We start from the raw sequence: 25,462 nt of genomic DNA, 5'->3' as shown, positions 1-25,462 counted from the left end.
ATGATCAACTTTTGATAAAATAAAAGGTTTATTTTATAAGATAAAACAACACCTGCGTTTTTATATCTGTTGCGATGGTAATTGGGCCCCTGCCTTCACCTACCTCCCAGTTCAGAGAGGTGAGCCCACAAGAAGATGGTGTCCTGTTGCTTCTTCAGGTTGAGCCCAACTTGGCCATGTCTGTGAGCTCCTCCCCCAGGTCTGGGTCCAAGGAGATGCCCCGGTTTCCCTTTTCAAGGGAGGTGACTTGTTTAAACTCAATCGAGGTCTTTGAATCACACACGGTCTGACCCTTAACCTGAGACCAATTTGCCCGAGAAGACCCTACCAGGGGCAAAGGCCCCCGACAGCACAGCCCTTAGGATGATGGGGATACCCTAACCCATCCAGTGTTCAGGTGGTGATTCTCAGGAGGGGTCTTTTGGAATGTGAATTGTGATCCAATGAATGAGGTTGTGGATCCAAGCGGCTGAAATGAGTTTCCTTAAGAGGGGGGCTGGGCTCAGCTTTAGAGATGGGGGGAGGAGCTCCACCATCTGGAGGGAGCTCGGAGTAGAACCGCTGCTCTTTCACATAGTAAGGAGTCAGCTGAGGTGATTCATCTGGTTGGGATGCCACCTGGTCGCTTCCCTTTGGAAGTTTTTCAGGGACATCCAACTGGGAGCAGACCCAGAACTCACTAGAGGGCTTGTATATCCCATCTGGCCTGGGAACACCTCAGGATCCCCCAGGAGGAGCTGTAGAGTGTTGCTAGGCAGAGGGATGTCTGGGTTTCCCTCCTGAGCCTGCTGCCTCCATGACCTGACTTCGGATAAGAGGAAGATGATGGATGGATGCTATGTTAACCAATATTTGATCAACAGTGTTGATATAACTGATCTTTATTCACCCAATCCCAAAGTTACAACTTAGACAATGACTTATCTTTAAATGTGATTTACACTCTCTAAAGGTATCACTTTGATATCACTCTCTAAATCATGTCCATAAATCTGCTTAGAAATCATTGGCGGGGAGGATGTATTTTTATAATCTCTTCATCCAATGTCCGCACATCATTTGGGTTTTAGACTGTGCAGCTGAATTAAGTGTATTTTACGAATGTCACTGAGCATAACCACAGGAGAGAGCAGGACAAGATTAAAATAGAATAATATTCCATCTAATGTATCCAAGCTACCAGCCCTGTTGTACAGAGCATGCTCAGTTCAGTGAAGACATAAGATTCCGTATCTTGCAGGCATTGCAGTCATATATATATATATATACATCAAACTGTACAGCAGCCATGTGTAGACTGCAAACCAATGCTGCTGAGATTTATATGGTGTATTTGTTTTTTATCAAACCTGTGTGTCAAAGTGTAAACTACTGAAATGACACAGCTCAGAAGTTTTTATTTTATTTTCTGTCAATTTTTCTGCAGTTTTTTGCATAATCATCAGTCTGGTTTGACAGTTCCTGGGTCCAAACCAGAGGATGACCAGTCGGGTGGTAGACACAAAAGCATTTTATTCAAATACACCAAGACATTTAAATACTTTGGGTTAAAAATCCGACTTAGATAACCAACTTATTGACTCCATAATACATTTACTTATTTTTCTATTCTTCATGGCGTTAAAAGAATCTGACCCCAAATGAAAGAAAAAGCAAAGGAATAGGACCCCATGTGTCGGTCTCATTTCCACCTGAAGTGTGACTCGCTACAGTGGCTTCTTCTTCTTCCACATCAACTTGTGGTCACTGATCTCTGCTATTAAAGCAGATGTAGGACAGAGTTGCTGACCTAATTCTCTCTGACAGCACAGAGGGAAAACACAGATGAGCTCTTTGAGGAACACCATCTTCACTCAGGCTGTTTCATAACTTTGAGTTTCTGTTGGAGGAAACTTTCTAAACTATGACTTTCACTCAGAGAACACAGGTCACCTGCGACATGCACGAGTGGATGAAAATCGCTGACACAGACCCTCACATGTGTGTTTGAGAATGTTTGTAGGTTAAACAGTGAGCTGTTATTTGTGGGATGGGTCAAGGATTCCTCAGGGAACACCTCATCATCGCTTTGTAATCACTCAGACCAGATATGAGCTTTATCTTGCCTTTTTCTGGTGAGGATGTTCAGTTAAAATCCTTGACATTTATAGATGCTCTGACTTTGGAGCCCGATGAACTAAATATCTGTCAGCAGTTGGAAACTTTGCAGAAAGTATCTAAAAATGACAGAAGTAAGGACAGGATTCATGATCCTGACTGCAGACACAACATTTGCCACAGTCACTCATTAATTCCCTTTCCTTTGGTTTTATTAGTTTTACAGCTTGAGTGCTGCTTTACCTGTCTGATTTAAAACACAGGTGATGTTTAAATACAGACGAATCTGGCTACTGATCATGCAGTACCCATTTCAGGTTTTGGTGTTTCTCATTCTCACAGATATGAGGAGCGAAAGTAAGAGATAATAACATAAAAGTGGTGGTGGTAAAAATTCATCTGGGTTAAAAGAAGCATTGAAAATGGATTGAAAAGTAGGGGGATAAATTATCAACTAATTTTGTTCTGGATGTCAAGAAATTGTATTTAATCACAATTTATCACAAATGTATTTCATCTAGTAATATGTTGAAATTATATTACTAGAAGAGTAACTGGGTGTTTACGAGTAATCTAATTACATGCGTTGGAAGCCATTTATTAGCTGCAGCCAGCTTCTGCTCTGCTGCATCCCTAAATGTCACAGTTGAGTTACCCTGAAAAGCCCCCAGAGCCCCCCCTTTTGGCTCAAAAAACTACATCAAGCTCAAGTAAAACTGGTTCAGAACAAGGACTTTCTAGTTTTTTGTTCAGAATGGATTTATTTTAAATCAGACTAATTCTGCAAAATCATGCAGTGACCAAAATTAGGCTTCTTTGTTAGTTTTGTGTATCAGTGTGAGGAAGGTCACAGTCTTCATCACTCACCATCATTGGGTACGTTGTTCCTTCCTCAGACAATTCAATTCAGTTTTATTTATATAGCGCCAAATTACAACAATTGTCATCTCAAGGCACCTAAATAATATAGTCCAATTCAAGCCAATTGGAATTCAATTCATTGTAATCATAATCCAATGAAATCTAATTAATTAATTTCAAAATAATCCAATTCATTCATAAAGAGCCAATTCAAAAACAATATCCTATCTAAGGAAACCAACAGATTGCACTGAAACTTGTCTTCAGTCCAATCTCCCGTCCTGAGCCTGAGGGACTGTGGAAAGGAACGACTCCCTTTTAACAGGAAGTAACCTCTGGCAGAACCAGAACCAGGAAGAAACCTCTGGCAGAACCAGAACCAGGAAGAAACCTCTGGCAGAACCAGACTCAGGAAGGGTGGCCATCCGCCTCGACCAGCTGGGGTTTGAGAAGACAGAAAAGAGGGAAAAGAGGGGGGAAAAACACCATAACGCCATTCAAAGGATACCTGTTGGAACAGGGAAACATACGTTAATAACCACAATAATGTCACATGGACATAAAATCATTTGAGAAATTAAACAGGGGGAAAAAGTGAGGAAAGGTGTGACAGATGAGGTCCCCCAGCAGTCTAAGCCTATAGCAGCTTAACTATGGGATGTTTCAGGATTACCTGAGCCATCCCTAACTAAAAGCTTTATCAAAAAGTAAAGTTTTAAGCCTAATCTTAAAAGTGGAAAGGGTGTCTGCTTCCCGGACATTTACTGGCAGCTTATTCCACAAGAGAGGGGCCTGATAACTGAAGGCTCTGCCTCCCATTCTACTTTTAAAAACTCTGGGAACCACAAGTAAACCTGCAGTTTGGGAGCGAAGTGCTCTGTTAGGAAAATATCTAACAGGGAGATCTTTAAGATATGATGGAGCTCGGTCATTAAGAGCTTTATATGTGAGGAGAAGAATCTTAAATTCTATTCTGAATTTAACAGGGAGCCAAAGAAGAGAAAGCGCTTCACTACATGCCGCATTCACCCCACTCACACACACTCATACAGCACGTCTTAACTACGTGCTTTTTTTTTCTAATCATTCATACACAATCATACACTGGGGGGGCAGCGTGGGGTTCAGTGTCTTGCCCAAGGACACTTCGACATGTATCCTAGGGAAGCCAGAGTCGAACCACCGACCTTCCGATTGGTGGGCGACTGCTCTTCCTCCTGAGCTACAGCCGCCCCAAGTTCTCATCAGAACTCTGCCTGCAGCATTTTGGATCAGCTGGAGGCTTTTCAGAGAATATGTGGGACAGCCCAATAATAAAGAATTACAGTAGTATAATCTTGAAGTTACAAATGCATGAACTAGTTTCTCTGCATCACCCTGAGACAGGATGTTCCTGATTTTAGCAATATTACGAAGGTGAAAGAAGGCAGTCCTAGAAACCGTTTTATATGTGCGTCAAATGATAAATTCTGGTCAAAAATAACTCCAAGGTTCCTCACTGTAGAACTAGAAGCCAAGGAAATACCATCTAGAGTAACTATATAACTAGACAATTTGTCCCTGAAGCGCTCAGGTCCAAAGAGAATAACTTCAGTTTTGTCTGAATTTAGAAGCAAACAGTTCTGAGTCATCCAGGTCTTTATGTCTTTAAGACAGGCTTGTAGTCTGACCAACCTGTTGGTTTCATCTGGTTTCATAGATAAGTACAGCTGAGTATCATCAGCATAGCAATGGTCATTTATGCCATGCTGTCTGATAATGTTACCTAATGGAAGCATGTATAAAGTAAAAAGAATCTGTCCAAGCACAGAACCCTGAGGAACTCCATGACTTACTCCAACGTGTGAGGAAGATTCTTCATTTACAAGAACAAATTGGAATCTATCAGATAAATATGACTTAAACCAGCCTAATCCAGTTCCTTTAATCCCAATAACATGTTCAAGTCTCTGTAACAGAATGCTGTGATCGATCGTATCAAATGCAGCACTGAGATCCAACAGGACAAGCACAGAAACAAGTCCGCTATCAGAGGCTAACAGGAGATCATTGGTAACTTTCACCAGTGCTGTTTCTGTGCTATGATGCACTCTGAATCCTGACTGAAACTCTTCAAACAGATTATTTCTATGTAAATGATCACAAAGTTTAACTGCAACTATTTTTTCAAGAACTTTAGACAAAAAAGGTAGATTGGATATAGGTCGATAATTAGACAACACTTCTGAATCAAGAGTAGGTTTTTTAAGTAAAGGTTTAATTACAGCAACCTTAAAATTCTGAGGTACATATCCTGTCAAGAAAGACCGACTGATCAAATCCAATATGGAAGTGTCAATTAAGGGGAAAACCTCCTTGAACAGTCTGGTTGGGATTGGGTCTAACATACAAGTTGATGGTTTAGAAGAGACTATTGCTGTTGTTAGCTCAGAAAGATCAACTGGGCAGAAGCTGTCTAAATACAATTCAGGTTCGAAAGATACTTCTAAAGCTGCTCTACTTGATGATACATCAGTGATAATAATGGGAAGGATTCCATTAATCTCCTCTCTGATAGAAACAATTTTATTGATGAAGAATCTCATGAAATCATCACTGCTGAGAGTTAAAGGAATACATGGCTCAACAGAGCTCGGACTCTTTGTCAGCCTGGCAACAGTGCTGAAAAGAAACCTGGGATTATTCTTATTCTCTTCTATCAATAATGAATAATAAGCAGTTCTAGCTTTACGAAGTGCTTTCTTATACGTTATTAAACTATCTTTCCAGACTAATTGAGACTCTTCTAAATTAGAGGAATGCCACTGTCTCTCCAGCTTTCCTGCAGTCTGCTTTAACGCACGCAGCTGTGGATTATACCAAGGAGCCAAACTCTTCTGACTAATTACCTTCCTTTTCAGAGGGGCAACATTGTCCAGTGTTGTAGCATTGAAGTGCTGTCAACAAGAGAGTCAAGTTCTACTGGAGTAAAATTTAGGTAGCCGTCCTCTGTCATATCAGCACATGGCAGTGAAGAAAAGGATGATGAAATTAACTCTTTAAATCTGGTTACAGCATTCTCTGACAGACACCTTCTATATGTAGAATTCTTCTCAGAAACCGTGTAGTCAAGTAATGTGAATTCAAAAGTTATTAAAAAATGGTCAGACAAGACAGGGTTATGAGGGAACACTGTTAACTGTTCACTCTCAATGCCATAAGTCAGCACAAGGTCAAGGGTATGATTAAGGCAGTGAGTAGGTCTGTGAACACTTTGAGAAAATCCAATAGAGTCTAATATAGAATTAAAGTTAATATTTAGGCTGTCATTTTCAACATCTACATGAATATTAAAGTCACCCACTACAATGACTTTATCTGTACTCAGCACTAACTGGGATAAAAACTCTGAGAATTCAGACAGAAACTCAGAATAAGGACCAGGTGGACGATACACAACAACAAACACAAGAGGTTTTTGTGATTTCCACTTTGGGTGGGAAAAACTGAGAATCAGAGATTCAAAAGAGCTAAAACTAATCTTGGGTCCAGGACTGATTAGTAACCCTGATCTGAAGATAGCTGCCACTCCTCCTCCTCTGCCTGTGGTTGGAGGAACGTGAACATTTAAATAGTCAGAGGGAGTTGATTCATTAATGCTAACATGATCCTCCTGCTGCAGCCAGGTTTCTGTAAGACAAAATATATCAATATGATGATCACAGATCAAATCATTCACTAACAGAGACTTCCAAAGGAGAGATCTAATATTCAGCAAAACACATTTAATAGTTTGATGTTTTTGTTCAGTTAAAGTTTTTGTTTTAAATTTTTTTTACACAAGAGGATTTGCTCCTTTTGTGTTTTTTGATTGAGGGGGGGGGCAGCATCAGGTGGGAAGCCGCAGAGAAGTGTGTAAGACTACAACTCTGCATCCTGGTCTCAACCCTGGGATGTCATGTTTTTGGATGACTAATAAATTCGTCCATATTTCTAGAAATGAGAGCCGCTCCTTCCAAAGTGGGATGGATGCCGTCTCTCCTCATCAGACCAGGTTTTCTCCAGAAAGATTGCCAATTATCTATGTAGCCCACGTTGTTTGCTGGACACCATCTAGACAACCAGCGATTGAATGAGGACATGCGGCTAAACATGTCATCACTGGTCAGATTTGGCAGGGGTCCAGAGAAAACTACGGAGTCCGACATTGTTTTGGCAAAATTACACACCGATGCAACATTAATTTTAGTGACCTCCGATTGGCGTAACCGGGTGTCATTACCGCCGACGTGAATAACTATTTTACCGTATTTACGCTTATCCTTAGCCAGCAGTTTTAAATAGGATTCTATGTCGCCCGCTCTGGCCCCTGGAATACATTTGACTGTGGTCGCTGGTGTCGCTAATGCCACGTTTCTGACTATAGAGCTGCCAATTACCAGGGTTTTGTCCTCAGCGGGTGTGTCGCTGAGTGGAGAAAATCTATTTGAAACGTGGACAGGTTGATGGTGAACCACGGGCTTGACTTTAGGACTATGACTCCTCTTCCTGACGGTCACCCAGCCACTTTTAAGTCCCGGCTGCTCGGGATCTGCTCGGGGATGACTAACAGAGCTAACTAGGCTAGTTGGCTCCACACTGGCTAAAGGGGCCTGGCTTGCTATTGGGTGGTTTTCAACAGTGCAGAGCCGAGCTTCCAATTCAGATAACCTCGCCTCCAAAACTACAAAAACACTACATTTGTTACATGTACCATTACCACTAAAGGAGGCAGAGGAGTAACTAAACATCTGACACACGGAGCAGGTGAAAGCAGGAGATGGAGGAAGAGAACTGGTAGCCATGCTAAGCTAAAGAACCAGACACACCGCTAAAAAGTGAAAAATAAGGACTAAAGATCTGTAAGAGTGAGCGTTAGAATATAACAAGTATGCGATAGAGTTAACTATGCAAGATGTGTAAATTATAGGGAGAAATAAGGTGATTAGTAGTAGTTCAAGAGGAGCAACACATGTCACAGTGCACACACAAGGCAACAGGAAGTGATGCAATATGTCTTACCGCAAAGCAAAGGCTCCTCCATTTCACTCTTGGAGGAATACAATGGAGCAGAATCCTATGGCTTGGTAACTATGGCAAGGCCAGAGTGAACGTACGAACACGAGGGCAGAAACGAACACACTGGCCTCACCCCCCCAAGACAAGAGTTTTCCTCTTAGTCTCTGGTGTTAACACACTAATATCCTTCAGCTTAGTTATCAGTTTCACTATAGAAATGTACTAATCGTCACAATTTCACTTCAGTGTTTGTTTCAACCTCAGACAGGAAAACTTATCAAACATTTCACTGGTGACAGATAAATCAGAACCCTAATAACAGATTTTCTGTGTCAAAAGTCTTCTCTTTTTCAATTTTACTTAGATGAACCACTTCTTCAGGTTTTATGTTGGGAACCACAGCACTACTGTGTAAGAACCAGTATGAACTGGTTCCATTATTACCATCCAAACATCAAGGATGGGGCATTTGTTGCAGATGGAGTTCATTCTGATACTTGAGTTATACTTTGAATGCACAACTTTTATGCACAATAGTTTTATTTTAAGAAATATACTGAGAACTACTTTAACTGATACACAGTACGGGGACATGACCATCCAGACGTCACCGTGCACATTATTGAGGCGATCAGTCTGGAGCGAACGCACGTTCAGGACAGACTGTTCTTGTTGATGAATCAAAGTCAAGCTGCGTTTCATCTACAGTGAAAATACATCGTGGTGATATGGGCTTTCTGAAATGTTCACTCGGTTTTACCTTAACTCATAACAATGCCACACTCACATTCTGAGACACACATACACACACACACACACGCACCCGCACACACACACACATTCACAGAATGATGAGAGGTCACATGAATAATGTTTTGGCTCTGTTATACAGGCTGTTTCTATCCGGCTGATAAACAGAAACTGGTTTGAACTGGATGAGGAAACAGGCAGAGACAGCAGAGGGAATGTGCCAACAGACACACTCACTGATAGGCATCACAGTTTTAAAAAGGACCTGTTCATTTAGTGTTTTTTATCATTTAACCTCTGATGAGGACAGGTGTTTTATCTTGGATCAGTAAATTCTGAAAGACCAGTGATCGTCTGGAAGGAATCTGAACAAAAAGACGCCAAAACATTTGCTCAGATCATGTTTTCTGCAGTCATTCAATAGTCTGGAAACACTTAGAGGTTAAGTTCTCACACGTGAACCCTGAAAGACTTTGTTTTTTCGTGGTGTAATAATTTTTTCATACACACTTGCCTCGTGCAGATGCCTTTCTTTGCATGCACAGTGTACAAGATGAGGACAAATGCACAGCAATAAGACACAGAGAACAAAGACAAGCAAATAGCCTGCTCGCTTCAATGATGGGTCCAAAACTTCTGAAGGAAAAAGGGAGCAACAGACAACAAAAACATGCAAAAAAGAAAGAAAATAAACTGCAACATGAAACTGTCAAAACAAAAATGCAGTTAAACACTGTAACACACTGCAAATATGAAAAATGATAGAGATTCAGAGAATCCTACTCTGTGATGGTCCAGTGACTTTGACTGCTGGGACAGGATTCGGCCCCTAGCAACCCTCAACAGGAAAAATGGGCATAGATAATAGATGGGTATTGAAACAGCCTGAAAATGGAATCAAATATTGCAAAATCCACACCAGTACCCACAAACAGAGCACTGCCACAAATACTGTAAACATGAACATTTTTTGTGTAATATAAACAAATCTGGAGCTAAAACATTACTTCATCTATCTGAGATGAAAATATTTTTAGCACAAATATGCTTTCTGTTCGTTGCAGCTCAACAGGAAGCTGGTCAGAGAAACACAGAGAAGCAAAAACACTGTGATGTTCCAAAAAATGTGAAGCTAACGCATAAATGTTGTTTCCAGACTTGAGATTTATGAAGTTCTCCTGTTTGCATGTTTGATCAACTTGCATTTGCATCAGACAAACAGATTAATCCAAGCACTCATGCACACACAACACGCACGTTCATGCAAGGTGCCTACCAGGAATGTGGGCAGGAATCCAACTTACTGGCTGTCCTTGATTGTGTCTAAACACAGCTCAAGTTTGTGGTGAGTGGCTCACTGTGTGTGGATCTGTCGCTGTATTTCAGCCCAGTTTAAGCCACGAATGCATAACATGTAGACACAGGCACACACATGATGTAGTGTTTTAGGTAGTGTGCATTGTGTCTTAAATTTAGACTGATTACATCCTGCCTCAAGTGTAAAAAGTGCTGAAACCACTCTGTATTTTGGCATCCTGTTTGGCTGCAGATGGACAGCAAACACTGAACATTAGACACACTGACAAAAATACACACAAGCAGTGTGAGTGCACATCAAGGCTGTGAAGCTGAGTTTTATTAGAGCTCCATGAGGATTTAAAGCTGATGTGACAGTGTGTTGGTGTATGTCCTGAGGACAAATGGCTCGACTGTACGTGCTTTCAAACAGTGACACACAGTTAAGGCCAGATTCTCAACCAAAGTGTCCAACACCAGCCCACTTCTTCTTGATGTGTAGGAAACTGGATAAATTAAACAACAAATAAGTTCTTACTATCCTATGACGCATGGTGCGTTCAAGTACAGCCTGTAAAATGGACTTATACATAAAAAACTGTGAAATGTCTTTAATCACTCATTGTAGTTGTTAAAATAAATACATCTGTCATTTTTTGTTCAGCAGCTACTCACTCACAAAAAAGTGGATTTATGTGAGTTCGAACCAGAGTCAAGGAGTTCCCGAAGAGATTCAACATGCAAGGCTTCAACTGGATGTTGGTGAAGGGTTAGATTCTGTATGTTTGTATGTTGGCTGAGGACACGCTGTCATGCTGCTGTGGAGAGTTACGGAGTGTTTACGTACGTTACCTGTCATCAACACCTACACATCTGCTGTGTAATTTAATGCAGTAACACAGACATGATGAAGCTATGAAGGCCCACTTTCTTTCCAGCGTTGCTTCAGCTCATTGAGGTTTGCAGCATTGGTTTCTGCACAGCTCTCTTAAGGTCCCACCACAGCATTTCAGTCAGGCTGAGGTCTGGACTCTGACTGGACCATTGCAACACCTTGATTCTTTTCTTTTTCACACATTCTGCTGTAGATCTGCTGCTGTGTTTGGGATCTTTGTCCTGTTGATGAGCCAGTTTCAGCCCAGCTTTAGCTGTCGGACAGATGGCCTCACATTTGACTCTAGAATACTTTGATATCCAGAGGAGTTCATGGTGGACTCAATGACTGCAAGGTGCCCAGGTCCTGTGGCTGCAGAACCAGCCCAGATCATCAGCCCTCCACCACCGTGCTTGACAGCTGGTATGAGGTGTTTGTGCTGATATGCTGTGTTTGGTTTCCTCCAAACGTGCTGCTGTGCATTAGGACCAAACATCTCCACTTTGCTCTGGTCTGTCCAAAGGACATTGTTCCAGAAGTCTTGAGCTTTGTTCAGATGCAGTTTTGCAAACCTAAGCTGTGCTGCCATGTTCTTTTTAGAGAGAAGAGGCTTTCTCCTGCAGCCCTTCCAAACAAGCCATCCTTGTTCAGTCTTTTTCTAACTGTGCTGTCATGACCTTTAACCTTTAGCATGCTAACTGAGGCCTGTAGAGTCTGAGATGTAGCTCTGGGCTTCTTCACCTTGGGGTGACCTTTAACCTTTAACATGCTAACTGAGGCCTGTAGAGTCTGAGATGTAGCTCTGGGCTTCTTCACCTTGGGGTGAACTTGCTGGGACGTCCACTCCTGGGAAGATTGACGGCTGTCCTGAATGTTTTCCACTTGTGAATAATCTTTCTCTCTGTAGAATGATGGACTCCAGATAGTCTGGAAATGACCTTATAACCCTTCCCAGACTGATGGGCAGCAGCAGCTGCTTCTCTGAGATCATTGCTGATGTCTTTCCTCCTTGGCATCGTGTTAACACACACCTGAATGCTGCAGAGCAGCAAACTGACAAAACTTTTATAGAGGTGCTCACACTTACTGATGAATAATTAATCACACACATGCTTCTGCAGTTTGTCTCAGTTTTCATTCCATTAATTCTGACACATGTCATATGTTGATGTTCGTCTGAGGTTGTTTTTACCTCAATTTACACCACGTTAAGGAGCAGAACTGTTTTTTATATCTTTATTATATTCTAAAGAATTGTATTTTTATGACCCAAGAATGAACTTTTTCTATATTTTTTAGCAACAGATCTTTCTACATCGGTGAAAGTCCATTTTACCACCATAAAAGGTTAATAGAAGAAGAGTACTGCTTGGAGGGCGTCAAAGAAGACGAAAGTGGAGGAATCAGTGATTGTTGATGCTGTTTTGTGAAAGGTGGGAAGGAATGTACTTGAGAAATGTAAGATCATTCTTACTATGTAATGCAAAAATAGACGATAGACTTCAGGATAGATCAAGGTAGAAAACCAGAATAAACATTGGTGTGCCTTTTCAGAATCAGGTTACCTTATTTGTACACATAGGTAGATTTGTTTTGCTATCAGAGAGGTAATGACATCCACACACAACATGTAATGAAGATAAAACACAAAACAGCCAATCCACTAAAATATGTTAAAATTCCCCAAATTATTACAACAAAGTGATTAAAATGCTCTGGATCCACAAATCAGGATATACAAGAAAGGAAAAGATCAGAAAATAACATTGCTAAATAACTATCATCTTGACTTAAACCAGAAAAAGACCAAATTCTATACATAAATAGACTGAATGTAAAATACATCTTTAACCTGTTCAGTTCAGTGATAGCAGCAGGTGCTTTGTTGTAAACCTCAGGACTAAAAACCTCCGTTCAGAGGGAAGAAGCTCAGGTCCATTTTCCAAACTGAATGAGCAAAAGTCTCACTGCAGGTTATGGAGAAATGACACCAGGCTTGAGAAAGGAAGAATCCATAGCAGAAGACTGATTTGAGATTATTTTCAACACATAGAAGGTGAAATTTCTTAAGTTGTTAGCTCCTTTGAATTGATTGGTTTCATTCCTTTGTCGTTATCAGTTGGCAGAAATCCTATTTCTCACGAACAACCCATCCTGCACACTTTGAAATGTTGGCCGTGGCCCTGGACCAAAACATGTAGACACACAGGTGGTAACACTCCTATAACCCACAGACGGATCGTTCTGTGGGTCAGAGACATGTGGCCTTAACAGTGTGGTTTGTGTATTGTAACATTTTCACTTTGCACAAGTCTGTGGCCTGAAATTCTGTATTAATTTCTGTAAATCATGAAAAAAAAACACCAGACACAGCAGACAAACTTGAATGCTGACTTCAGTTATCAGGCCCCTCTCTGTGGAACCAGCTGCCAGATTGGGTTCAGGAAGAAGACATCTTCTCTACCTCAGGAATGGCTCAGGTGACCTTGAAACATCCCATAGTTAAGGCCCAGACTGCTGGGGGACCTCCCATGATGCACCCCTCCTCCCTCTGCTCTATTTACTTTCTATGTACCTTATAATAAGGACAAAAATAAGGACAACATTATTGTTGTCCTTATTTTTGTCCTCCTTCTCAGCAGGTATCCCTAACCAGGTGTTATGGTGCTTGTTGCTCCCTCTTTCCTGTCCTCTAAACCCCCATCTGGTCGAGGCACATGGCCACCCTTCCTGGATCTGGTTCTGACGGAGGTTTCTTCCTGTTAAAAGGAAGTTTTTTCTCTCCACAGTCACCTCGTGCACGCTCGTGCAATCTGTTTTCCTTAGCTGGGCTACTTGTTTTTAACTGGCTCTGTATAAATTGGACCATTGAATAATGATTGTATTTTAATTGGCTTGAACTGGACTGAAGTGGCCTGAGATGATATTTGCTGTGATTTGGTGCTTTATAAATAAAACAGTTTTGAAGGGAGACTTTGCAGGAGTTGCTCATACCTCAACTATGTTCTGTAAACAGATCATGTTCTCATGCATGGGGAGTTTTGACGCTGTTGACCCAAAATGTAGCACAAACAGAACCGTGTGGATGTCGGCAGAGTAAAGACAAGAAGTTCAGCTCGCTTCTATTTAAACTCTTTCAATGACCATGACCTCGATGACTGAGAATCTGCAGATGTAGTTCATGTTTCTGCTCTGGATCTGGTGTCTTTTTAGAAAATACTGTATGTCTGGGGAGCTGAGAAGGACACATGACAAAATCAATCTATCAATCTATTTGGGCAATGAATTAAACAAGATTTTTGCAGCTCTTGAAGGCTGTTACCTGCTAATGAAAAGCTGCAGCCCTTAATGTGTTGCACATCCGTGTTGAAGTTCAGCAGGAAGTTTGAGGGGTGTCATCATACAGTTAATAGTCATTCATCGCCACCTGCTGGTCAACCTGATCAGTCGGTGTGTTTGTATGTATGTATATATACAGCGTGAGGCTCCTTAAATGCAGTGTTCGTCCTTTGGTTCTCTATGGGAATGTAGAACTTTCCAGCAGAAGAAACAATTGCTTTATATATGTATATATATTGTTATAAGTGATAAGTGTTATGACTATGTTCTTGAGTACTTGAGGCAATAAGTGTGCACATTTACTGTACCACTTTATCCCAAATGAATTTTATGTTTATATTTCATACATTATAATCAAACCAGGTTACTGCAGCGATGATGACTGTATTATCTTTCATGTTACTTTAAGGTTTGTTTTGTTATCATTCCTGGTCTCCAGTCTGTGTGTGTATGCACTCACTCGCCTTGTTGGTGAGTGAGTTAAGCATTGCTAGTATGTTACATCAAGAATTAACGTCACAGTGAATGAGTGTATAATTTCATTAGTTAGTAGTTTTGGAGTTTTGAGTTTGCATTTCAGGTTTACTAACTAACTAACTAGTGTAGCTGTAGCAGTCATGCCGTGAATGTTTATTGTGTGTGTGCACGCAATAAAACTTAACTTATAAAGTGGCTCGAGTTGTATCCGCCATACTTGCCCTGATAACCCTTCCAAAGGGGAGTTTATTAAGCTATAGTAAGTAGTTTAATAAAAGTCTGGACAGAGAACCTTAAATAATTCTAAATACAGCAAGAAATTGAAGTAACAAAGACAACACAGACACATTTCTTACAGAGCCCGTATATATTTATTTTTCCTGCAAAATACAAATATTACCACATTTCTGAGTGAGGGATTTCTGTACATGATCTGTAACAGAGGTGCACTTAATTTATTCAGCTTTGTCTCCTGGTGGCGACAAAAGGCCAGCTCATGCCGCTAACAATCTTAGAACATCTATGTGGTCGTTATTGGAAGCAGTAGTGCATATAAAGTGGGGGATGTACAGCCCAAAGTGTACATTTCTACGACATTCACTGATGTCACCTGGTGAAAATAAAATTAATATGATTTTATTGGCGCTTTTGAGGTACAGATCTGGCAAGGTTTCATAAGTAACCAATTAAAGAATCAAACCAAAAACATGTGCACACTTGGGAATTCACACTGTGGTTAGTTCACGCTCCACCTTCCTTTTTAACATAAGCTTCCACCTCCACCCAAACTCAGTTGACGAGGACAAGCTCCTGGCTTTCGTGTCCTTTGTCTGAGCTGGGTGTGATGCAGAAAGACCAGCTCTGTAAAAGGGGAGAGTGTAGAGGCTCTGCCCTGTGCCGTCTGTCACTAAACAGCCGTGTGTGTCCAGAACAGCGGCAGAGATTTTAACGAGTCAATTCAGCTGCTGGATTTACAGTTGAGACAGAGGCGGCTGAGGGTTTGAGCTCCAAATATACAGTTTTAAACCAAAATATTCAAATGTGAACAACCCTCAGCCCCTTCTACCTCTGCAACAATTACAAAAAAATAAAAGTGGATGTTAGTCTGCAGCCCTGCAGGTCGTCTGTTCAGCTTCTGTGTGGCTGGTGTCGGACCGGCTCAGATACAGCACAAACCCACAACTACAGAAAGAAGTGGCTGTTACAGTCCACAGCAGGGTGTTAAACGCTGAGTCAGATCTAAAAGCAAAGACACATTTTCCCTTGAAGCTCTTCTCGTGGTTGTATTTAACAAACTGTTTTGAGGCCTAAAACCCCCAAACTGAACAGATTCATGTGTCAGAACTTTGTTTTTCTTGTTAATCATCTTGTGAGCTTGTAGAAATCTGAAGTGTAAGTTTGACCAATCAGTAATCAGAATCAGAATCAGAATCAGTCTGCTAAAAGGGGCCATTTTGCTAGAAAATTTCTGTTTAATTTTACTGCACTAGAGGTTTTAGAATGCTCCAATCCTCGAATAAACTACCCAAGTGCTAACACTAACAAATTTATATTTAATAAATAGTGAAGACAGACAGCAGCCATGTTTGCGCTCCGTTTGTTGCTGTGAGCTCTTGTTGGGTCCAACACCAGCTGAACACTTCAGTTTAACTTCAAGCTGATGTAAAATCCCTGAAATGTAAGAGAACTTTGTGCTTCCAGCTGCTGTTTTTACAAACAATCTGTCATTAAACAGAACAGCAGACATCCCAAAAAGAAAAATCGGAAACTTTCATTGTTACAAAACACAACACTATTATTCCTGTGCAGTAAAGCATCTCCATCCTCTCAGTTATGGCTTTTAGGTTCCTCACTCTGACCACTAAATCTTCAAAGCTATCAGCACATGCTAACTGTGTGTGTGCATCATGAGGACTCGAGAGTACGATATGAAAACGGCACACGCTGTTTGTTTATCATAGAAACAAGGCCAAAAAACACCATTTTTTTAGTATACTGGAAAGAAAACGGAGAAATAGAACCACTACAAAACCCTTTATGTTGAAATATGTAAAAGGAACGATCCATTTATGTAGTCTGATTTCGCCCACACATCAATTTCCAACTTAATTTACTTAAAATTGACTACATTTAGTAAATCAAAGACCTAACGTTTTATGGAATGCACCTTTCGTTATGAGACTATTTTAAGCTTCAAAAGTGACTCATTTAAACAACTTCAAAGACTGTTAACTTGTGGGCCCTGAAAATCTAAATATTAAAAAGTTAAAAAAGGCTTTTTTCCCCTAATTTGCAGAACTTACATGTCTTATATGAAGACGTCTCCTGGATGAGAGCTCTTAAAAAACCCAGCAGGTGTTTTGTGGTGGTTCATTTTCACGTTTCTTGGGAGAATCAGTCGTCACTGCTTCTCTTTGCCTCCACAGTTTGGTGCATTTGGATAGTTTTTTCTCACATTTCCCACTTTTTTCTCACTGATAAACGTGACATTCTCTGAAGCTTCTCTCCTGTGCAACCTGTTGCATATCCTTTCACTCCCACGAAAACCTCCTGTTTCTCCATCTCTTCCACTGCAATCGAACCAGCAGCAGCAGCAGTTCCACGCTGCTGTCAGGCAGCTTGTTTGTTTCTATCATTTTAAAACACGTCCATTTGTGCCTGTTCTTATTTCGAACAAAGACTTTAGTTCCTTAGTTAATGCGGCTTTGGTTTAAATGAACGAGAGCCGGACCAGTTCTGCTGGTTGAAAGCCCCTTTCCTGCACTTACTCCTCCACTCTTTTCCTACCTGTTTAATTTGCCACTCTTCACCCTCCATACATTCGCATTTAACCGTGCGATACTTTAATATGTGTGCATATAAACTGTTGAACCTGCAACACAGCTTGTGTAACTGTGGACCGAGCACGCCTGCAGGAATCCACGTCACCAGTAGCTTCACTGTTCAGAGTACCAGACTTCTTCACTTTCACCTTTTAGTTAGTTTGCATACATAAGCGTACATGTGCATTTTCCATGTTATTAACTTACAACCCCCCCCCAACCCGAACACGCACACATAAAACAAGCCGTAAATGTACACTGATGAACCCTCCAGCTGCGTCAGCACATGATATTCAAAGACTCTAAAGTTTAACTTATGTGTCCAAAAAACTTCAGAGAAACTGGGAGCTTTGAACAAAGATTTACATTTATCTAAAAGCTTTACTTTCATACAAATTCAGATTAGAAGAACTTCAATGTGTTGTAAAAGATGGAAATTGAAAATCAATTTGTTTCACCAGATTTTTTCCATCTTTGGTTTAAGTAGATTTAATAATTCCCAGGTTTGAGATGTGGCTCAGATATTTAAACGCATCATACTGACGTTTTAGTGATACTCTATTACAATAGTTTTCATGTTTTTCAGGGAAATTTAAGTTTCCCATTAAATCAAATCTGAGGTTTAAATGACATCACCTGGCCTGTTGTATTTAAGGTTTAATCGTTTTCTGACTCATTTGGCGCCGTTATTTTGCATCGATTCAAAAGCTTTTTTAGATTTCAACAGAGTTGGGGCCGAATCGGGACCAAAATACTTGTACATACCTATACACTCCTTAGATTTTGCGTTTAAAGAAAACACTTAAAGTTAAGGGTGTTCCTTAAAAGGATCAAATATAATACGATCAGTTGATCAAATCAATCATTATTGAATGCTTATTCATTTTTGTAGTTTTTAAAGTTCTTCATATCCTATTTTGAAATTTGGGAACTGAAACATTCTTTCAAAATTGTGATAAAATCAGATGTTACAACAACCTTGAAGAAGCTGTGGAAAGCAAGCAGCATTTAATGGACACCGTTCACACTGCCGATGAGAACCAGATGTTTTGGGTGTTTTGCCCAACGGACAGAAATGGGAGGGAGGTGGATCTTTTTCCCTCTGTCTTAACCTAAGGCAGCTCCCTTCAGATTCTGACTGTTTGTAACATTTAAATTTGAGGTTTTGGATGTAATCTGATCGATTGTACTGGTTTTATTTGAATTCTTGTCACTTTTTTGTAGACACAAAGCTCTGAGATTCTACTTCTTACTGAAAATATTTTGACACAAGTCGAACTTCCCAGTTTTGTGTACTGATCCTGATCTGTAATAAGTCTTCACTCTGCTTCAGGCCTTCTTACAGCACATGTTGTTAAAAGCAGCAGAATATCACTATAACCGTACAAAAAAGCCTCCCTCGTGTACATGTTACCGTTACACATTAAGCACACGCACTCAGTACAAGAAGAATATGATGATAATAATAATAATAACACTGTAAGGTAACTTTACTACCACCCCCCTCCCCTGAGGCCGCAGGGTGGCTCCCATCATGTTGCCCAACCTTCTGATAGCCTCATCCGTTTGACTGACGGGCTGTGGCGCTCATCCTGACTCGTCAGAGGTCGGAGCAGGAAGCCGTCGTTGCCGTGGTGATCCTCGCGCTCCTCGCTGCCTTCGTACGAGCTCCCGCAGCTGGATGCGCTGTCGCCGGGGGAATGGCCAGACTCGTGAGGCCCCCGACCGGCGATGGAGTAGCCAGCTGTGGTCACGCATCCTCCGAGTCCGGCGCCGACCATCCCGATGCTCCGGTCTCTTGGAGGAGAGGCCGGCTCACACTTGATGTGGAGGTTCTGATGAGTGGATGGGAGGTTCATGTTTGAGTTCTGGCACAAGTTCCTGTGAGGAAGAGGAGGGGAGGCGTTTCAGACCTGAGGCTGACATGTGTCCTGGGTGAGCTGATCAGGTGCAAACGTACCCAGGACATGTTTATCAAATTTCATTAAGCAGAAACCAGAAAACCCTCCACATCAAACACACCCTAAACAAGTCAACTGAATCCCACGAGGATGACAGTGCAGACCGATGAGCATGACTCTTGGTTTCAGGAACAAATGATGACCCAAACTCCCAGGATGTAACTTTTACACAAACCCTCCTGCTCGTCTGTTATGTAAAAAAGGTCTACAGAGGCTGTAACCAGAGCAGATGTGAGTGCAGCTTCAAGGCACCTGTCGGTCCTGGGAGTTGCCTTTTAACGCTCCTCCCCCTGAATGAGCTTGCTGACCTCACAGCACAAAAGGGTAACTAACTTTCTTACAACACAGACTGGTCGGTTCCTGTTGAAACAACACGAAGCTCCTGCAGCCTGTGAGGTGTCAATCAAAAGCTCAGAAGGTGGACTGTATTTTCTATGTTTCCATGCAAACTGGACTTATGAGGGAGAATTAATGAAAGATGAGGCACTGCTGGCTGAGCAGGCGTCCCATGTACAGAAGCTGTGGTTCTGCTACAGTCAGCCCGGGTTCAAGTCCTTTTTCTGCATGTCTCTCTTCCCCGTTTCCTGTCAAATAAAGGACACTTCGGCCCAAAAAAGCTTTAAAAAATCTGTGGGAGATGGTGAAAAAGCTATTTTTGGAGGGTCTAAATTTTCATTTTGAGACTTGTCAATGAAAAAAAATTTTTTTATCAGGAAAATATCGATCAGTTGATAACTGGGATGCTTTATAGGAGAGTTTACTCAACAGATTCCCTTTTGTACCCGTTGTGCATCAATCAGATCAGAGGAGTCGTGGTTGGTGGTCTGATGGTGAGCCAGTAAAGTCTAAGTAGATTATCTAATTCTTGGAAATAATTTGCAGTAAATGTAAAACATCAGTGGACCTACCGATGTTCTGTTCGATGCTCAGCTGACTTAGTGACACAGCACACGTGTTTATCTACAAACTGAGATCTGATCACTTTTAACGTTTGGTGTGAACACGCTCGTACACGCTGCTTTTGGGCTCACCCCATGTGTCCGAGCGCTGAGTGCTGGAGATTCTGTATCTGCTGTTGCTGCCAGCTCGTCACTGATCCCAGACCAGAGCCTCCAAACCCAGACAGAGCGGACAGGTCGCTGCCGAGGGAGAACTCTGAGGAGAAAACACACAAAGACGGTCCTCTTAAAGACGCCCTACACGAGGCAGCCTCCAGCTGAGCAGATCAGCTGCACTCACCTGTGCCGTACGAGGAGGAGAGCGCAGACGGGTAGCCGCCCATCCCCTGACCGGGCAGAGCCGGAGCGACAATGGACACCGCTGGGGTGGACAGAGTCTGAGCGGTCTGGGAGTGATTTATTCTCTGGTTCTGCAAAGAAAAGGAACAACACTCAGAAACACAAAGACCAAATCAACTCAGGTGAAACGATTATCTGCAGATTCCCAAATAAAACAGTGTTGTATCACAGTGCATTATTCCTGACAAAATGTGCATTATTCCTGACAAACTGTGCATTATTCCTGACAAAATGTGCATTATTCCTGACAAAATGTGCATTATTCCTGACAAAATGTGCATTATTCCTGACAAAATGTGCATTATTCCTGACAAAATGTGCATTATTCCTGACAAAATGTGCATTATTCCTGACAAAATGTGCATTATTCCTGACAAAATGTGCATTATTCCTGACAAAGGGCTGCAGTTTTTTAGGATTTCCCTACTTATTTAGTATTTTCAATGTTATTCCCATGAAAGATCTGTAGAATTTGGTACCAAAAACACAAGGAAAATGGAAAATGTGTGGGCTTCAACGTGGAGACTGAATATTAACAACTATTTCAGGAATAGTAGTTCACAGTTCTGTTTTTACTGAACATTTTCCATCTCAATTTATGGAATAAAATCCTTTTTTTTAACATCTGCAGCAGAGCTGTTGTATGTATGGAATGCAATCTGAATATAAAATTATTTTGGACAGAAATTAAATACAAACCCCATTTCCAGAACAGTTGGGTCTTTTTTGTATTAATAAATATATCATTTTAACTAATCAATGACTCTCATAGTGAGCCATGACCCGTCCACCAAGTGAGGGCTTCACATTGAAAAACCTCCACACTCACAAGCTTCAAGTTGTTTTCTGATGATTAAACTTTCTCCGACTCACAAAGGGAGAATGCAGGTTTCTTCCTGTTAAAAAGAAGTTTTTCCTCTCCACAGTCGCCTCGTGCACGCCCAGGATTGGATTCAGTGCAATCTGCTGGTTTCCTTAGCTAGGAAACTTTATCTAATTGGCTGTGTATGAATTGGACTGATTTGGAATGAACTGAATTTGATTTGAATGGATTCTAATTGGACTGTATTTTTGATGTGCCTTGATAACTTTATAAATAAAACTGAATTGAAATGATCAGAGTTGGAAAATAAAAGCATCAGAATACAAGTTTTATTTAACTAAATTGACTATTTTTCTTTGATATTGTCCAGAATGACATTCCATAAAAGATGTCTCTTTGGAGGGAAACCAAAAGTTATTCACTAAAACTTTTATTCAATAAAAGATTTGTTCAGCTTGGTAGAAAAATGCAGAATTTAACATTTATTTATTGTGAATTATTGGCTCCTGAATTAAATAAATCAAACTGAGGAAAAACAAGTTAATTATCTAAATTTAGGACATGGATTTTGATTTAACAAAACTTTTACTGGCACTCATGGCAGAAGCTCATTTATGGAGTTTTATCTGAACTTCTGAAGACCACTTAGTGCACTCATTTGCAAGGAAAGTGTCAGGCAGCAGCAGAATTTACAACTGAAGTCAGAGAGCTTCGTGTGTTTGATGGAGATATTTTGTTGGTTAATGAGCAGCTGGTCTGTCAGAACATCCCTCCCTGCTGAAAACTACTGAAATCTGATCGCTACTTACCAACATAAGGTCAAAGTCCTCACACTGGGGCAGCATTAGAGCACAAACTAAAATTAGTCTCTGCATAAAAACTGACTCATGAAATCAAAAGTGTAACAGAGAAGGAGTCACTCACAATAGTCGGCATGTTGGTGCACTTGTTAGAGGGGGGCATCAGCGTTCTGAGGTCGGGTTTACAGCTCATGCTCATCTGAGGAGGACTCTTGTCCTGCATATTTTTGGAGACGCCGCCCGGTGACATGAGCCCGGGGGAGGTGCAGAAGGTGCCGTTTCCTGTAAGAGACGATGCAGCTTTAACTTTAACTTGAGCATCACCTGGTGATAACAGAGAAGTAATGATGTTTTTCACAAGGTCAAGACAAAGAAATGAGGAAAATGTTCAACAAATATTCTACAAAAAGTATTTTAGATCCAATGTAGTCTTATCACACAGTTACCCAAAAATCAAGCGTTGCTATGAAAGTTGCAGTCACAAGGATCTAATTTCTCTCATAAAGGATGCTCCTTTCCTTAGTGTTTAGAGAATTTAAACAGCTCTTATCATGGCTGCTGCTCAGATACTTCTGGGTCATTTCACTCAGATAAAAACAGGACAGAACTGAAGAAAAGGAGAAGGCAACAAAGCTTGGAAACCACAAACATTTCATTCTGATCTTCGTCTCAGACAGTGATCTGTTTTGTGATTCCATGGTTGCCTACAGACTTTAATCTAATAATTAAGCTCAGTTAGAACATTTTAGTGTCCCTTTTTAAGTTCTGTCTCTCTGTGTAATGTCAAGACGGTGAAAAATAAAGACCTGAACTGAGGCCTGAGTGGTTGATTGAAGGAAATAAGACGACAGACTTACCCACAGTGCTGTTCAGTTCTGAACCCATCAGTCCTTCAGACAGAAACACACATCAAAGCAACTCTTACTTTTACAGATTTTTACATTTCCAGTGATATAACATTCATTAGCTACATATTTTAATGGAATTTTTGTGAGTATTACAGCTGAAAAAGAAACGTTGAGTTTCTGAGAACACAACCCACATCGGATCAAACACGACTCCGATCTGAGCTTTTCTTCTTTTCTCATCTACAATAATCTGTAAAACTGAACCATCACACCTCACATGATAAGAGGAAACCTGAAATAACATGATGATGAGGATGATAAACACACCTGCATTTCCTGTGCTGGAGGGTCGCTGGGGCGACATGCTGTTTCTCTGCAGGGAGGAGTGTGACATGGGCAGCAGGTTGTGGTTACCCAGAGCGCCCCCTATACCCTGGTGGGAGTACAGCAGTCCGCTGTGATTGCTGCCCGGGATGGTCACCCCCATGTCGTAGTTGGAGGCAGGAAGACCCTGCTGGGAGAGCAGTAGGACTCTGTCATATAACGGCCGACTCAAACACAGCATGCTGAGCGGCAGATGTGAACTTACACAGATTCTCTGTCTGTTGATCATCAGGTCGATGTCTTCGTTGATTTTGCGGTACTTGTCGTCCGACTCTGGGCTCTGGCCTGCAGAGTCATCAGCCTCGATGTCGGGGCTGTCGCAGCCATTTAAACCCTTCTTACGCAGCGTCTGGTTAGAAAGAGCAGACAAGACACACAAACTTTACTTCTTCTACATTTCTGTCATTTTCTGTCAATTTTTTAAATCCTATCATCATCCTCTCATGTCCAGCCTGCTGTATCAGTCTTCACTTAGTCCAAAAACTGTCCAAATGTTGGTGCTCCAGCATCATTCCAATTTTCATCTCCCTTCACCGGCTTCCAACTAAATTCAAAATTGAATTTAAAATCTTAGAACTTGTACACAAAGCCACACCTGGTCTGGAACAGACTCTTTAGAAGACTTCTTTATCCTCTGATCAAGGTCTCTTAACTGTTCCTTGTTTAGGTTTTGTAACAGCCTTTTTTTTAGTGAATTACAAAAGCTTGTGTCTGAAAGATTTGTCAGATCAAAAATGAAGGGAAGCAGACAGCAGTGTTGACCACCAGAGGGCGCAATCTGATCTGCTTTCCCACCAGTGAGTCTTGCAGTCAGACTGCAGAGAGCACCGGGCCCAATCACACCTGACACAGCAGCTCCAACACGACAAACACACACATGCCACCCTTTATCTCTGACACATGAAAAGCAAACATGTTGCATTGAGGATGCTTCTGAAATGTTGCATGTGTGTCATGTCAGTGTTGTGAAATCTCTCACACAAGTATCAGGTGGTGTGTGTGTGTGTGTGTGTGTGTGTGTGTGTGTGTGTGTGTGTGTGTGTGTTGTACAGTATGTGGTTTGGCTCTCGGTGGCCTGCTTCAGCACTTCACAGCCCATTAGTTCAGTCTGTCACTGGATGGCTGCTGCAGTATCAAACACACAGTGGCTGGACCAGCTATCCCACTCATCCCAGTCATGTCCACCTGTTTTGCTTTAGTGGCAGGGAGGGGGAGTGTGGTGAGAGGAGGAGGAGGAGGCAGTAACCACCAATATAAGCATGGCTCCTGGAGGGATGGCCGTAGAAGGCTATTTTTTGCTGCCAAGCTCCTCTGAGCTTCTCGTCACTCCCGTCCCTCCCTTGCACTCTGGCCGCTCTGTTGAAACATAAATCCGACTCCAGCAGCCTACTTCCACCAGTTAGAGCAGTGCATTCATCTTCCTTTTTCAATGTAACACAGGGAAGTATTTACAAGTATGACTTCAGTTACAGGAAAAGACGAAATGTGCAGCAACATGTCCCCTGAGACTGATTTCTGATGAGTCGTGAGATGATTATTCAAAGAATTAACATTCTCTGATTAGAACTGAGGGATAAAACAATCCTTCAAAATCCCTTAATGACAGCAACAAAATAAATAAGTATCTGCTCTATTTGTGTCAGCCTGCATCTGTCTGATCAGCCAATCAAGCTGCAGCTGCAGGGTGATGTCACCCACACATAGCAGCGGTATCCCGCTGACGGTTAGCATCACAGGGTCATTTTAAGGTGCAGTGCCACAAAGAAAAGGCCCAGAGAAAAAGTGCCTGGCATGT

The 25,462-nt window shown here is 41.5% G+C and overlaps 1 protein-coding gene across 2 annotated transcripts in view; it reads right to left on the bottom strand.

Moving 5' to 3' along the window:
* Positions 1–15,079: 15,079 nt before the first annotated feature.
* Positions 15,080–25,462, bottom strand: part of LOC140276844 (myocyte-specific enhancer factor 2C-like) — a 41,255-nt gene continuing 30,872 nt past the window's right edge. The window contains exons 5-12 of one of the 2 annotated variants that reach the window (XM_072371676.1): positions 23,873–24,016; positions 23,611–23,797; positions 23,293–23,325; positions 22,560–22,717; positions 22,445–22,468; positions 20,754–20,883; positions 20,546–20,669; positions 15,080–19,434 (exon numbers count right to left, since the gene is read on the bottom strand). In XM_072371676.1, the coding sequence (XP_072227777.1) occupies positions 19,086–19,434; positions 20,546–20,669; positions 20,754–20,883; positions 22,445–22,468; positions 22,560–22,717; positions 23,293–23,325; positions 23,611–23,797; positions 23,873–24,016 (1,149 nt within the window). In that variant the 3' untranslated portion in view covers positions 15,080–19,085. Of the gene's footprint in view, positions 19,435–20,545; positions 20,670–20,753; positions 20,884–22,444; positions 22,469–22,559; positions 22,718–23,292; positions 23,326–23,610; positions 24,017–25,462 lie in introns of both variants that reach the window. The other variant, XM_072371675.1, reaches the window with a different exon arrangement.

The sequence above is a fragment of the Leuresthes tenuis genome, unplaced genomic scaffold, assembly GCF_036924035.1.
Source record: "Leuresthes tenuis unplaced genomic scaffold, fLeuTen1.0.hap1 SCAF_19, whole genome shotgun sequence".
Classification (NCBI taxonomy): Eukaryota; Metazoa; Chordata; class Actinopteri; order Atheriniformes; family Atherinopsidae; genus Leuresthes; species Leuresthes tenuis.
The sequence above is the reverse complement of the archived record's forward strand: the minus strand, read 5'-3'. Positions and strand labels throughout refer to the sequence as shown.